This window comes from Morone saxatilis, unplaced genomic scaffold, assembly GCF_004916995.1.
Source record: "Morone saxatilis isolate NCDOM2014 unplaced genomic scaffold, NCSU_SB_2.0 Contig10, whole genome shotgun sequence".
NCBI classification, from domain to species: domain Eukaryota; kingdom Metazoa; phylum Chordata; class Actinopteri; family Moronidae; genus Morone; species Morone saxatilis.
Window position 1 is genome coordinate 9,870,068 of NW_023339652.1, and position 14,327 is coordinate 9,884,394.

General features: G+C 41.8%; 1 protein-coding gene across 2 annotated transcripts in view; it reads right to left on the minus strand.

Moving 5' to 3' along the window:
• Window positions 1-14,327, minus strand: part of waslb (WASP like actin nucleation promoting factor b) — a gene marked incomplete in the record, with an annotated part of 21,562 nt that overhangs the window by 3,800 nt on the left and 3,435 nt on the right. Inside the window, 9 exon segments of one of the 2 annotated variants that reach the window (XM_035675984.1) lie at window positions 1-113; window positions 1,068-1,085; window positions 1,356-1,509; window positions 3,102-3,144; window positions 3,785-3,968; window positions 7,729-7,752; window positions 9,609-9,705; window positions 10,270-10,356; window positions 10,526-10,660. In XM_035675984.1, coding sequence (XP_035531877.1) covers window positions 1-113; window positions 1,068-1,085; window positions 1,356-1,509; window positions 3,102-3,144; window positions 3,785-3,968; window positions 7,729-7,752; window positions 9,609-9,705; window positions 10,270-10,356; window positions 10,526-10,660 — 855 coding nt within the window. 2 annotated transcript variants of the gene reach the window in all.

The following is a 14,327-nucleotide window of genomic DNA, read 5'->3' on the forward strand; positions in this document are numbered from 1 at the left end:
GGGAGGAGGCGGCGGGGCACCTCGCCCCCGGGCAGGGGGAGGGGGAGGAGGAGCTGAGCTGTGGTGTGGGGGTGGGGGAGGAGGGCCACCTCTGGATGGAGGGGGTGGAGGAGCTGCAGAGAGAAACAAACAACAACTTGAAATTAAAATAAGAGCGAAGTTGTAATCAGTCAGCTGAAGAACAACCAAATTTGATGTATTTTTTTACTTTTTAATCTACAAATGACTTTCATGAAGGGGCAGCTAAAAGATCTGAGTGGTCACAGAAGATTTCACTGCATCAAAAATGCGATGTGAACTTCAGGTTGCCTGTATCAATGCATCATGCGGGCAGCCTTCTTGCATTAACAAGTGTTCTTGTCTAAAACTGATTATACAGTAATACTGCTCTACATCTTTTTACCATTTGATAAAGGTCAATTCTGAAACTGAAAATTTGAATACAAATTTGGAAAACCCCATTCCAAATTTGTAAGACGATCTTCGTTTAGATCTCAAAATTATCATTAAAATAAATAAAAAGTTAATTAATGCCACAATGTATTAACAAAATGCAAGTCAGTTTCCCAATTCTTGTTGCTTTGTATCAATGCATCATGCAGTTATGTAAACAAGCCACTGGGGGCAGCCTTCTTGCATGTAACTAATGTTAATGTTGTTACTGAAAACTGTGACAGAATATATGCATAGTGTTTACAGTGAGGCGGACAAGAGCTAGAGATTACAAGCTTGGCTACGACGCAAGTTAAATATCAGAAATGAATCATTGCACAAATCATTTAATGTAACAGGAGGAAGGATATCTAACAAGATGAAGCAGCCTTGTGTAGGAATGTAACGTTTTTAACGTCTCCGGTTGTAGTCATGACACTCCAGAATAATAAGTTAATAGCTAATGATAAAAAAAACATCCAACTCAAGTCCAAACAGCACAGCAAAAACACTGAATTAACTTCAGGAACTGCAAAAAACTGCACACACTATAGCTGAATTCTTAGGTCATATTACGGTCCAACTTGACATGCACAGTCATGAGCTGTCACAGCAGGTCATGCATAGAAACCTACCACTCCACCTGGGCGGACCTGGGGATAGAACCACCACCACAGTTAGAGTATCTTAAAATCGACCCTTTAAAATGTATTTCGCATCATCAGTGTGCTGCGAAAACACGTGCATAGATCACATTTAACAAGTCTCAGTGAACAGCATGGTGCAAGAACTCTCCACCAAAGCCAGTATATAAACATTTACTGTGGGTGTGAGTCCCCCCATTCACTATTGCTACTATATCAATAACAGGTGTTTTATAGGTCAGAAGACAATAAGAATTCCCAACAGTGTATCTGCCTTACCTTGTCTCCGTAGCTCATTTTTGACAGCTTCTACGCCTCCTTTCTTCTCGATGAAGTCATAGATGACCTTAGAGGTCTCCTTATCCTTCAGCTGAGCCTCAGAGATGCCACACATATCAAACAGGTTCTTCAGCTCTGGGTCCAAGTTATTCAACTGAAGAGAGAAAACAGGAAGGTAAGGTAACAGTGGAGGATGAATGTTCACACAGTAACAAATTCCTAACCCTGTCCACCTCATTGAGAAACTCAAATAATCATCAACTGATTTTGTATCATTATGGGTTCATTAATTCATTTATAAACAATATTAGCCTCCCGGCCACAGTAAATAGAACATACTGGCTATAACAGAGTGGCATTGCTGCTGCTGCTGCTGCTCTCATACCTGCTCATGTATAATCTATATAAGATCATAAGCTCTATGTGTTAAGATCGGATGTGTGATTTCACTGGTTTTAATCTGTATTTATGAGCTTTGCAGCTCAGTAACACATTATGTGACATGTTAAGAGTTGAGTTAGGATTAGAAGGGACATTTGGAAAAGCAGGATTACCCAGTTTGACACTGGCTGTCAGAAATCTGTAAAAAACATCAACTGGTTCATGTAGGAAAGAGTGAGTATGTGAAAAGTAACTTTTTTTAAAAATAATTTGTGATGTTACACTCTCCTCTGTGAAGATATTCATCTAAGTAAGCTCAAAATGTGACCACAATGGCAGCCATTATACTACCACCTGGTGGTTAAAATGGGGCATTATTTATATTCAGTTATTAGAGTTCTCCCTTCTGTTTTCCATATTGTATTCTGTTGCCAGCAGAAATGATTAAGAGCAAGCCACAAAAAAAAGTAAAAGTATACTGTTGATTTAATTATGTAATTATGTCCTGTTAATAGGTTAATTGATAAATACTTATGGCTAGTGATGGCTCAATACCTCTTTTTAATTCTGATACAGATGCTGCAACCTTATCTGCCAATACTGATTTTTTCCCTCTCATAAACAACTAAGCTGTTAATAATACATTTGTATGGATGAACTGAATGGACAGATACTGATTATTGCATTATACATATGAATGAATGAATTCAAGTTGACCACAGCTACTGTCGTGTAAAGAAAACTATGAACTTCTGAAAGTGTTTCTGGGGTGGATTACTACTTCAAAAGCTGGGATCTCTATGCATTACTTCATCTACAGTATCATGGCGGTAAGGATAGAAAAGAAAAGAGACAAATTTAGCTAGTAAGGCTATAAGATATATTCCTTTCCTCATTTGTGGTGGAGCTTTAAATCAGAGGTTCAGAGAGGTGAGCGAGCTTTGTTCGACTGACGTCACCCATTCAAATCAATCTAAGTCCTTGAAAGCATTAACTTATGAAACCAAATCATCTGAATTTCATCTTTTTTCATTTACAGACAGAGCTTAGTCCTCTGACCTGCATGATCTCATACTCATCATCCAGCATAATTACTGATGACGCTTTGAGTCCATGGATTATGCAGATGCAGGTTGATTCTCTTCCCTCCAAAATCTCCTTGTGTAACCCTCCTGATGACTTGGCAGCGCAGCTCGGCTTAATATTTTGGAGCCGATATTAAATTTGAAAAATCTGTCTGGAAGGGGGATGTTTGACTGACAAACACATAAACTGCGGGCCAAGTTTTAAGAACATTTAGAGGTCATGTACTCCAAAGCGTGTGCGGAGATGCATGTTGACATTACATTCTTGTGTTGTACTTACATCAAAGCCTGTGTTTGGATCCCATCCTACATGCCCAATGTGCCTGTGAGAGAAGCAAAAAGACAGAGAACATGTGAGATATGTACAGTACATCCCCCCGCCACCCAGAAAAGAAGAAGAGACATACAAGCAGAGGTGGATTAAACTGCCGCAAAGTTCATGATGACCTGACCCTTGTTTTTGTTTTTCCATCGAGATGGCCCATTGGTAACCTGCTCTATCTCATTAAAGATTATGAAAGCTGCCACTGGCTATTCCTGAAAGCACAGCTCAGATTTCCCTGTATTACCAATCATACTACACACTGTATATGATTGGATTCTGAATGAAGACGGCAGGATTAATGCCCCGCCCAGATTCACCAGCACTTATAGGGGCCAGAGGGATATGGGACTCTGGGCCAATGTGTCATGTGGGAAACATGTTTACAATAAACCTAGAGTCACGTAGATATCTCGATATCCGAGTTATGGCTACATCATTTTATCATCTAGCGCAGAATGCCGTCAAATTGACAGGCGCTTTGGGTTATGGCACATTACGCAACATGGTACGTCAAAAAGTCAATGTCGTGTGACGGACAAATGGTGAGAGGTGTTTAGGTACAAAGGGAACCTGAAGGTCAAAGAATGTTTATCCACCACCTGAGCTGAACCCCGCCCTGCTGCGCTCTCTGGACTCACTGGAAGTTGCTCGGTGTGCCGATGTCCGCCTTGGTTAACCGCTTCTTCTTCCCCTTGGTCTTCTTCTCCCTCTTGGGGAAGGAGGAGTGGACAATGTTGTTCACCTGAGAGTTGTTATGGTAACGATGTACATTGCTGATCTCTGGGTTTTTGATGTCCACGGTAGCCATGGGCAACGTTGGGCCTTGAAAATGACACAGACAGTAAAGTTATGGTTTATATAATACAGCACGTGGAATGCATAGAGAACAGTTAAAGACATATACCCCATTTCACATCAAAAGGGCTGAAATAATTGTAACATGTTTACTGTTTCATTAAAAAAAAAGTGGGTCGAGTTGTTGGCTCCAAGTTGAAATTCAAGGGACAGCAGCAATCCTTCAATTAAATAATTTAATGGCTATTACAGACTGTTTTGGCACAGAAAGGTCAGACAAAGTTTATTTGGGTTTGTGGGTGTAAAAACAGCTTGTGGGAACTAAATGACAGACCGAAAACTGATCAAACAAACATTATCACCAAAGCGTACAATGTCTTTGAGATACAGGTTTAAAATCTGTTGGTAAACTTGTTCTGTCAGTTAGGTGACAGATGAATGATATTAATTCTGAGCTCTTATTTATTCAAGGGAGCTCACTTTTGCCAGCTATGTAAATTGATGTTCTTTATTTACTTAACCTTCATTTAACGAGGGAAGCCTTCATGACATGTTAATCTCAGTGAGACCTGATTATGACAGGCAGAAATAACAATGAGCTGCCAAACTGACATCACAGAATAACGCAAAAGATCTCTGGCTGATGAACGACATCCCGTTTTAACAGCACATATGACACACGTGTCGTCTACTATACACGGCTAACCAACAGCAACTCCATCATACACACTAAGCCAATCAACATGGATTTCAACAACAGGTAAGTTTCATAACCACAACTCCTCCCAGTGCCTCAGCTGTAGCACATACCTTTAACACTCACACTACATGGACTTTTGGGAGTTTTGCTGGGCGAAGGCGAGGCGGACCGACTGCGCCGCCTTCTCACCCTGTCCCAAATGCACCCACTGTCTCTTGCTCTGCAGGTGGTCATGCTGACGTCGAGAAACATTTTGCCGACCAACTTGTGCGCTCGCTCTTTGGGGCAGACGGAGAGCTGAGCGGTGGGGTCGGAGAGAGGTGGGTACAGTTCGTCCTGTGGGAGAACCAGGCAGTGTAAAGATGACAGGCAGCTCCCTGGGCTCAGACCTCCACCTCCTACTGCTCCTCCTCCACTGCCCTCACAATTGAGGTTCTCTGAGGGAGCAGACAGGAAGGTGGTGCAGAACATCATTGTATGAGCTGACTGGGCATGAGCTGTACGGCTCGAGATAGACACACCAAGGAAGACCCTGGTTCAAATAAATGAATTTGAACGTAGATTGGTGGTTCAGAAACAGCCACGTTTTGGCGCCAGACAGATTCTGAGGTATTATTTCTCAGTCAAGAAAGAAATCTAAAATCACCCATAACAGGGTAAGACTGCTTCCCAAAAAGGACAACTTCCTCTTCAACCCGACTCTGTAGGCAGGTAAAAAGCAAATTCATCAGAACTGATTCTAGTCTTCTTAGGTAAAAGGTTTTCTCTTGACTGAAACCTGAAAGCCAAGATGATCCCGAAGTTTTCCAAAACACGACCAAAACACCAGCACACACAATAAGCCAATTTATGACGGACTTGATGCAACAGTCTGCATTTACGAAATTAATATCCTCGTCAGACATCTGGTGGAGTTTACACGCATACTGTCTGAGCTGTGAAGGCAGGCGTCCAGCGATGCCATCATAAGGGAAAAGAGCCAGCCAACACTTCGCCAGCCAACAGCCAAAGTTTACGCGTCCTCTTGCATTCCTTCCATCACAGCAACCGTTCTCTTCTATGCGAATTGTTCACAATTCCCTGCTTTATCTGTGTGTCTAAGCTCTGCATATTTTCTATCCATCTTGCAATCATCTTCTATTCCCCTGACTTTCCATCTCAGCAGGGCACGCTGTTAGGATTATCAAGCTCGGATTGGCTCGCTGTGATCATTTTCTCCACCCACCTCCACTACCGTCTCCTCCCTCTCCCTGCAAAACACACAAATGCATCTAATCCCAGCAAATCATTCTGGATTTAGTGCTGGCTTTTACGTAACCATTAAAACCCATCCGTGCATAATCCCACGTTAATCTCAGCGGTTTCTACGACATGATGAATCCGCGGCGTGGGACAAAAAGGCGAGAAAGTTAGAGCAACTGAGGCAGACGGAGAAAAATAGAGAGAAAAGAGGAAAATGAAGACATTAACTGAAGAGCAGAGGGCAGATGAGGCCAAATGATGAGGAGGGGAGAGCTGGAAAGGGCAGCAGGAGGAAAAAGGGCAGAATATAAGGACAACAAGAGCCAGACTGGAGATGACAGAGTAACAAAGCTATGATGCAGTAATCTTGAGTGAGAGTGAGACAGATGGAGATGGAGAGGAGATGTTCCTGTGGGAGGACAAGTATGACTTCCTTTGGAAATGAACCAATTCCCACACAAGATGTTCTTATTCAGGAATCTCGCATGACAGTAGAAACTGGTATTCATGCATGGCAGGTAAACGGAACACCTTCCTTTTAGAAAACACTTCAAATGAAGTCAACCATTAACCCCAAAATGGTTTACTGTATATCGCAGAGTTACATGTTCTTTTACACACGTCATGTACGACCATATATGGCATCTGGGAGCACGTGACCCAAAGCAAAGCATCCACATGCCCGGTGCCGTTAAGCTGCTCTGAATACGAGCATCAGCTAAAAGCGTAAATGTGTCATTTGTGTGCTGATGACCTCTGCACGGCTGCATGCACACACACAGATTATTTATAAGCCAGCTGCGTCAAATCATGCTGTCTGTCGGTCCAAAACTGGCTCCCTCCTCTGTGTAAAACTAGGCTGTGTGTGTAACACCGTATGTCCAAAAACAAAAGTGTGCATATCCACAAATCTGTTTAGTCATCAGACCACACTGAGTCGTCAGACCGTGAAGGGTACGTAGTTCACAGATCAAAACTCCACTGCAGGGCGCTGTAATACTATGTTAGACTGAATGTAATGGTACTGTAATGGTTTTGTGATCACATACTTTCTTTTCCTTTGGATTCCTACACAGTTTCACTCATTATTATACAAAACAAAACCAGCCTGCTTTAGTGGACAATATGTATAGAGCTGTTTGTGTTTACAACCGGACAACCTGTTTTTCCTGTTGTTTTAAGCTTAATCTTATAGAAACACACTGCACTAAAGACGAAAGTACGATGGAGGATAGGAAGTACAGCAGACAATAACAGTGTCCCATTTCTATACTACATACTACTTCCATTATAGTACTACAGAGCATACTTACTAATACATATCAATCAAGCATTTTAGAAAGCCTCTGCTGATTTAACTAAAGAATTAATAGTTATCTTTTGTTCGTTTGTTACGAACTCTATTACCTTTGAGCTTTGCATTGTGGGACAACAGTGTGTATCAACAGCACACTCAAAAAGTGTTTTTATACTGAAAACCTGCTTAGTGTTAGTATGTTGTAAGCAAATTAGACACAGATGCTGATGTCTTACCAGACAATGTGAATACATATAGCTCATGATTTAGTTGATAATAGCTATAATTTAACTAATCTCTAGTTATATAGTCAGTCTTTGTGGTATTCAATTTATTCTTCCTACATAGAATATGAAATGCTATGAATGCTATAATTTCCACAATGTTAGGGACAGGATATACAGTCTTGAGTTCTCTGAATGATCCTGAAACTCCACCCATCTGACATACCAAACAGGATACCATCAGATACAGCTCTGACTCTGGCTTTACACGTCTCTTCTGTTTATTTCTGAAGTTACTCACAGGAAAAACATTGGAAAACATACCATTCAGAGGGTCGCGTCTCTTCTCTGTGAACACACAGACAAATGAAATCGTTACAATCCTGCGCTGAGTAGTTGGGCTGTGGTTAGTGAGGAGCGAACGTGTGAGTGCGTCAGAGCGCACAAAAGAGAGTTTATTGGTTTTTAAGAACAGGGCTCGGCGGGATTGTGCATGTGGCTGCGCAGAATGGAAAGTTATTTGGAAAGATTGCCAAGAAAAGTGTCTTGTTAGTGTGCTTAGGAGATGTAAATGAGACATTGTACACACACACACAGCTAATATTATATCCATAATAAATATAAATTCAGTGGTTTGCAGAGGACAATACACGTCTCTCTTTCTCTCTCAAATAAAACTACCAAGAATATAAACACAAATTACACACACACACACACACACAAAATACTGATGGCTTGAGTTTCCCAGTGGCTAAAGGTCAAACAGAAGAAGGCTTGAGGATAAGATTAGGCACCCAATGCAGAGGGCTGAAGGGGAAAAGATGAAAGAACGATCCATTTGAAGGGTCAGGAAATGACCCACAGAAGAGGAGGAAGGAAGACCGACGGTCTTAATCAAGCAAGTGAGGAGAAAAGTTAAGGACTGAGTGCCAGTAAGAAGTTTATGGATGTGGTCTGTGCGGCTTTGCATAAACAATGTGTTTTCAATTTATTCCTCAGTCTGCGAGTCTGTTCGGGTGAACACAAACATTCACGGCTCATTTCCTTAGATAGATAATATAGAAGACATGATGCACAGCAACATTTTGTAAAATTGCAGTTTTTACGAGGACTTTTGAAATCCCAAAGTCTAATTGTTGGCGGTGGATTAAAACCATGTAAATGTTAAGTATTTTAAAGAAAAAATATTTCTTGAAAGCCGTTTATGTATTATTGTAATTAACATTTTAAGGGAAAAATAGTACCAAATGTCCCATTATACAATTATCATAACTCTGGAAATGTTATGAGGGATGATGCCCTGTCTTTTTCTCATTTTAACCTGAAACTACAGTGCCCCCTTTGGGCCACTCTGCATATCTGTTCAAACCTCTGAACGGACTGTTGTGACGCATCCACAAGGTTTTGCTAAAAAAATAAACTGGTGGTGTGAAATAAACAAAGGAAAACTGATCCAGAGTGGTCTCCTAGACTGTAAGCAGTTTCTGTGAAAGAACAAACTGCCAGCGACTATTTGAAAGGTTTTCTTAAAGAATCAAAATGGAGAGATGTTTTTTAAAGATAACTTTGAATAGTGAACAGATAGACTGGATTATTATATGACCTGTCATTGTGTGGCAGAAATGCAATTTGACTGGTTGCAGACTGTAAGCTTGTGATATGTGTTATCAAAGGAAGAGATTGCAGTGGTTCAGAAGAAGAGGATCAGATGGTAAAGTAAACAGACTCAGGCAAAAAAAATCTGTAACTGCTTTCAGTACATGAAGCTATGGTGAGACTGGCACTTGAAAGACAGCTGGAATACATTGCTGAATAAGTCTAGTGCCTATACATTTATTTTGTCCATGTATTGAAATTTTGAATTTTTTTTGCCCAGTTCTGTATGGTTGAGCACTGTAAAAAATGACACGTTTAAAAATCTATTTGATCTTGTACTCACACTAGTCAAGCCATGTCAGATAATATTGTTATTGCACCTTTTAAAAAGACACACAACTAAAGTAAAGACAGAATGACTTCCGACTTGCTATATTCATTATCCCTATAGTAGCACGGTTTGACTTGAAACAAACTTAAAAAGCTGGTTAATTTTGAACACAAGATCAAAATTGGCTAAACGTGTCATTTTTTCCAATAAGTCAGGATCAGTAGGGAGGTTGCTAGGTAGGTTTGTAGGTAAGTCGTCAGCAGCAGCAAGTTGGTACCAGTTTTTCTCTGTCTTCTCCCCATTAGCTCTCCCACATGACCACGGAAACGTTTGGTCTCCTCCTCACTGGCAAAGTTTAGACCCACTTGGCATGTCTGTAAACACACACACACACACACATATACACACACAAATACACAGAAGAAATGTGTAAAAATGTGAGACAAATACATTTGTAAAGTGCCAACTAGCTATGCTCCATGATGTGTGTGCAGTGATCAGTCCCCGCCTTATCACCACAATCAGCAGTCCCGCATACCTCATGGTCTGCTGGAGACTGAGCCACTGTACCCACCAGCCACAGATAAAGGGCATCTTGACACATCAAATGCTTTGGATGTGATATAAAGCTTGTGAAACAGGTTACTGTACAAGTGACAGAATATTTTTTGCACCACTATCATAGAAGAGTCCTTGAGGAAATGTCTTTAAAGCGCTGACTAAGTGTTGTCAATCGAACAGCTAGGTCTTAATTAAATTGTCTTCGAGGACATGGGTGGCCTTTTTCAATGACTCAAGTGGAATAATGAATGAAAGTGTCTCTGATGTAAACATGCTGATTGCATGAGAGGCAGAAAGTGGGGTTTATTTGTGTGCTGACCTAGAATACAGAGGATGGGAAATAAAAAAAAAAAAAGGCTGTCGGGAGGAAAACTCACATCTCCAGCAAATGTGATGAAGTAAGGTTTAGGGAGGTAGATGTTGAAGTTGCTGTACAGCTCCTGTTCGAACATCATCTTACCATCCTGAGGGAAAACACAAACGGTTAATGCTGCAGGACATCCCACAGACCCCACTATAAAAATAAAGTCTTCGTTATTATCAAACGGTGGTGCACCACCACTGGATATTAATTGTGGCGGACACCATCATCTGCCACTGCACTCATGAACCGCAACGATGCGATTTACTCACCCTCACGTCAAAGACCCTGATGAAGTAGGATCGTTGGGGATTGTCTTTGACCAGACAGGCCACCCCGCAGCATCTCTTGTTCCAGCTGGAGTTCCTTTCTGCTGTGAACACCTGGACCACTGCTGAAGACAATGTCTGGACAGAGGAAGAGAGAGGGAGGGAGGGAGAAAGGGAGAGTCATATTTACCCTGTGTTTCTTAATGGATTCAACGTTAGCAGTGGGTTTTCAGTAGCCATGTTAATGTATCTCACAGGGGCTTTAGGATGGAAATAAAATAAAATGCATACAGTGCAGACAGAAGATAAACCGACTGATTCCTATATGATCAACAACATCCATAAAGCAGCAGCCTCAACATTTGGGAACCAATTCATGGAATTTCCCTAAACCAAATCTTAAAAGGATGTTTTCTAAATGGTAAAATGGCTCTTGCAGAACCAAGAAGGCTTCCAGAGTGAAGTGCATGCTATTCACATCTGGCAAAATTTGGATATATTGTACATTCTTTCGGACCAAGCACGCCTTATAAATCTACCTCATGGCCTATTTTCGGCCTGTCTGCGAGCAAAAAAAAAAGAGGTTTGGTAACAACATAACTCGAAACCCAACGTCTTCTCCAGGAACTGGACCCATCATGCACCTAACAACATTCCTACCCTAACAAATGGCATTTGCAGCAACATGCCGTGTGCCTTCCAGCCACAGGCACTGTGAGATATACAAGGATAAGAGGAAACAATGAGGGGAGATCAATAAAAGGGAGCAGTTTTCTGGCACAGTTGGAACAAGATGTTGACGCAGAACAAGAATGGTTACATCCTTGAGTTACCCTGACCTGAATATCAAAAAGAAATCTGTGGAATGATCTAAATTCAGCTGTTCACACATTCTCCAACTAATCTGCCTGAGCTTGAGTCAGTCTTCTGTATTAGTCTGTGCTATCTAATGTCAGGTGTTTGATGGGCAGCATGGAAGTAAAATGACATTACCACAGACTGAGGGACAGTGACTCTGTGGGGGTCAAGTCTCTCTGCCCTGCAGTTGTCGAAAAGGCAATAATATCACTGTAGGAAGACAGAACTGTAACATTTTAAAGAGACACTTCTATCTTATTTGACACTGGTGGCAGCTAAGTGTGCACAGAGGATACATAAAACCCTTTACCTGTGGACGCAAGCTTGGTTTACTCAGGTTATGTATTAAGAACGCTGCAGATAGTTGAGCATCTCCTGAAGTCTAAAAATCCCAGAAGGATCCACGCTATATTAAGACTGAGCCCACGCAGTGCTTGGCTTAATGACTACACATGATAAAACTAAACATAAGAGACACCTCAACACTCTCCTGCAGCATCTTCCGTGCTGCGTACCGATATTTAAGCACATACAGAGTCATTAAAGTCACATAAACACTGACACTTTTCACCCAGGTCACTACTGTCTTTGGGAATTCTCTTGTAAATTGCAATGTGTGCGTTTGCCCCCATATCACCCATTATTTTAAGATGTTTAAAGTTTGAGACCGAGGCTGTCGGGCAGAGACTAAACTGCATAATGATGTGCACATACACACAGGAGGAGCACACCTGCGGCGCGCACACACGCAGACGCATCCATGATCACAAGACCAGATCAGACACCCACAGGTTTTACAGGTTGCTGCGGGGATTTTCTCACAGAGGGGTCCAGGTTCACACTCATTATCCACACAGATGAAAGCCAGAGCATCACTGAGGGAAATGCCTGGAGAGCTTCGTTCCGGGAAATTATTGCACACTTCAAGACAACATACAGAGCCCTTGTGTTGCTCTTTGTAATTTAGTGTTGAGTGAATAGGATGTTTAAATGAAGCGGATATGCAGAGGCAGAAAGGGAATATTAGAAATGGTTACTTTATGCACTTTTTTTTTTTAGATTTGACTGGAAAACTCAGCAGCAGTACAGCTATAGATTAAACTTCAATTACATTAAGAGAAATTCCTGTCCTTCATCCTAACATTGATACTAGCAACAACCAGTGTTTGCTTACACCACGAATGAATACTGCACAAATAGCAGTGTCAGAGCTTGTGTTTGAAACTTTAGTAAAATGTCTTCTACCGCGATAGTTCTTGGACCATCTGAAAGTATTAGTATTCCCGCAGTCGAAACGCAGGTAAAGTCCCTGGAAAATGTCCCTTACGCGAGAAGAACCACTGTTCTTTGTCTGATTCCTATGAAGCGTTAGATCATAGGGACTATATGGTGTTCAGCTTTCTTCTTTTTCGGACACACAATCTGTGGACGCAGGGGAAGGACCCACAGCACACGTTGTCATAGAGGAAGTTGGGTTTCTACCGAACGGGTGACACAGCCTTGGGACTTACGACCTACGAGCACTTGATTAAACAATTCATTAATGGGTCGATTCGCTGTGTCAGCTGTTGAGTAATAATACGCTGTTTGTATAATCTATGTAGGCTTAAATGTGCTCGAGCGTGGAACTTTTTGATCTTTCTCCACTTTAAAAATAAGTTGAGAGTCCGTTTGTCTTTGAGCACTGCATGTACAAGATATTTTTATTTATCTCATATAAACATTCAGTGTCTTGGCAGCGTTACAACTCTCCATTATTTGGATTCGGATCAGAAAAAAAAAAAAAAAAAGATCAAACGGATAATATGAATCCGGCTTCTCTGTAACAGCGACTGTAATGGCGTCCAGGCTCCGAGGCCCTCGGGTTTCATCTGCCCATGGAGCGCTGATTGTTCCTGACAGGGCCACAGGCTGCAGGAAGTGGAGCTCTGTCTATGGCGTCATCAAAACCCGACAAAAAAACACTCACGGATCAATCCTCTCTCGCTCTCTCATGCACTTTCTTTCTTAGTTTCACCACCTGCTCCAGCATACAGGCTGCTAAATCTCAAACACAAGAAACTGATATAATGCTGGACTCTCTGACAACTACACTACCAAGTCAAAGAATGAATTGACCAAACCATCCTGCGTTTGAATGTCCAAAAGCTACTTTAGTGTATGAAAGTGAATCATTAATCCTTCGCCTGAGGAGTGGTAGCTGTGCCCAAAGTCGTAACGTTGTAATCATTTATTAAAGAAGGGAAACATTTAGAGTTAGATGTGGGAAGTACAGGACAGAACACTTTGTGGGAGACAAATAATCAGCCCTGAAACTGAAAATATGAAATAAGGAGGGCTGGAATTTCTGTCCCTGTGTAGTCTTTTGTGAAATGTTTTCGAAACTGCCTTGAAGAAGTTATATTCTGATTCAATTAAAATGAGTCAGGACATTGAGGTTCAGTTTGCGAAAAGCCGCTCACTTGTGTGTCGTCCTTGCTTTCTGCAGAAGCAAACTGTAGCTCTAATTGAATGTCGTCCGTCGGCCATTTGGTCAAGCTGTTCCATGCTGGCACAGATTAAGACACCATTACACCTCTTGACGAGATCTCCCGGAGAGGAAGCGAGCAGAAGGTGGCGGAAAAGCTGCGCGGGGAGAACAGGGAGAAAAGAAAGAAGGGATGTGATGTACGGTAAGAAAACGGTTTGAGGGAAGAGATGCAAAACGGGCTCGAAGCTGCGCTGAAGAAGGGTGAGAAATACGAATGACAGAAAAGGGAGGATAGGAACAGAGGACGTGAAAGGGGTAAGGTGAGACTGAAAAGGAGAAATGAAGGAGAGAAAATTAGAAAAGGGGGTAAAGTGGAGGAAAAGAGGAGTCATGTTCCACTTCTCCAGCACAAATCACCAGAGGAGGCCGACCACGGGACTTCCTGTAGGAGAGGACTGCTGATCAGGCAGTCTGCGC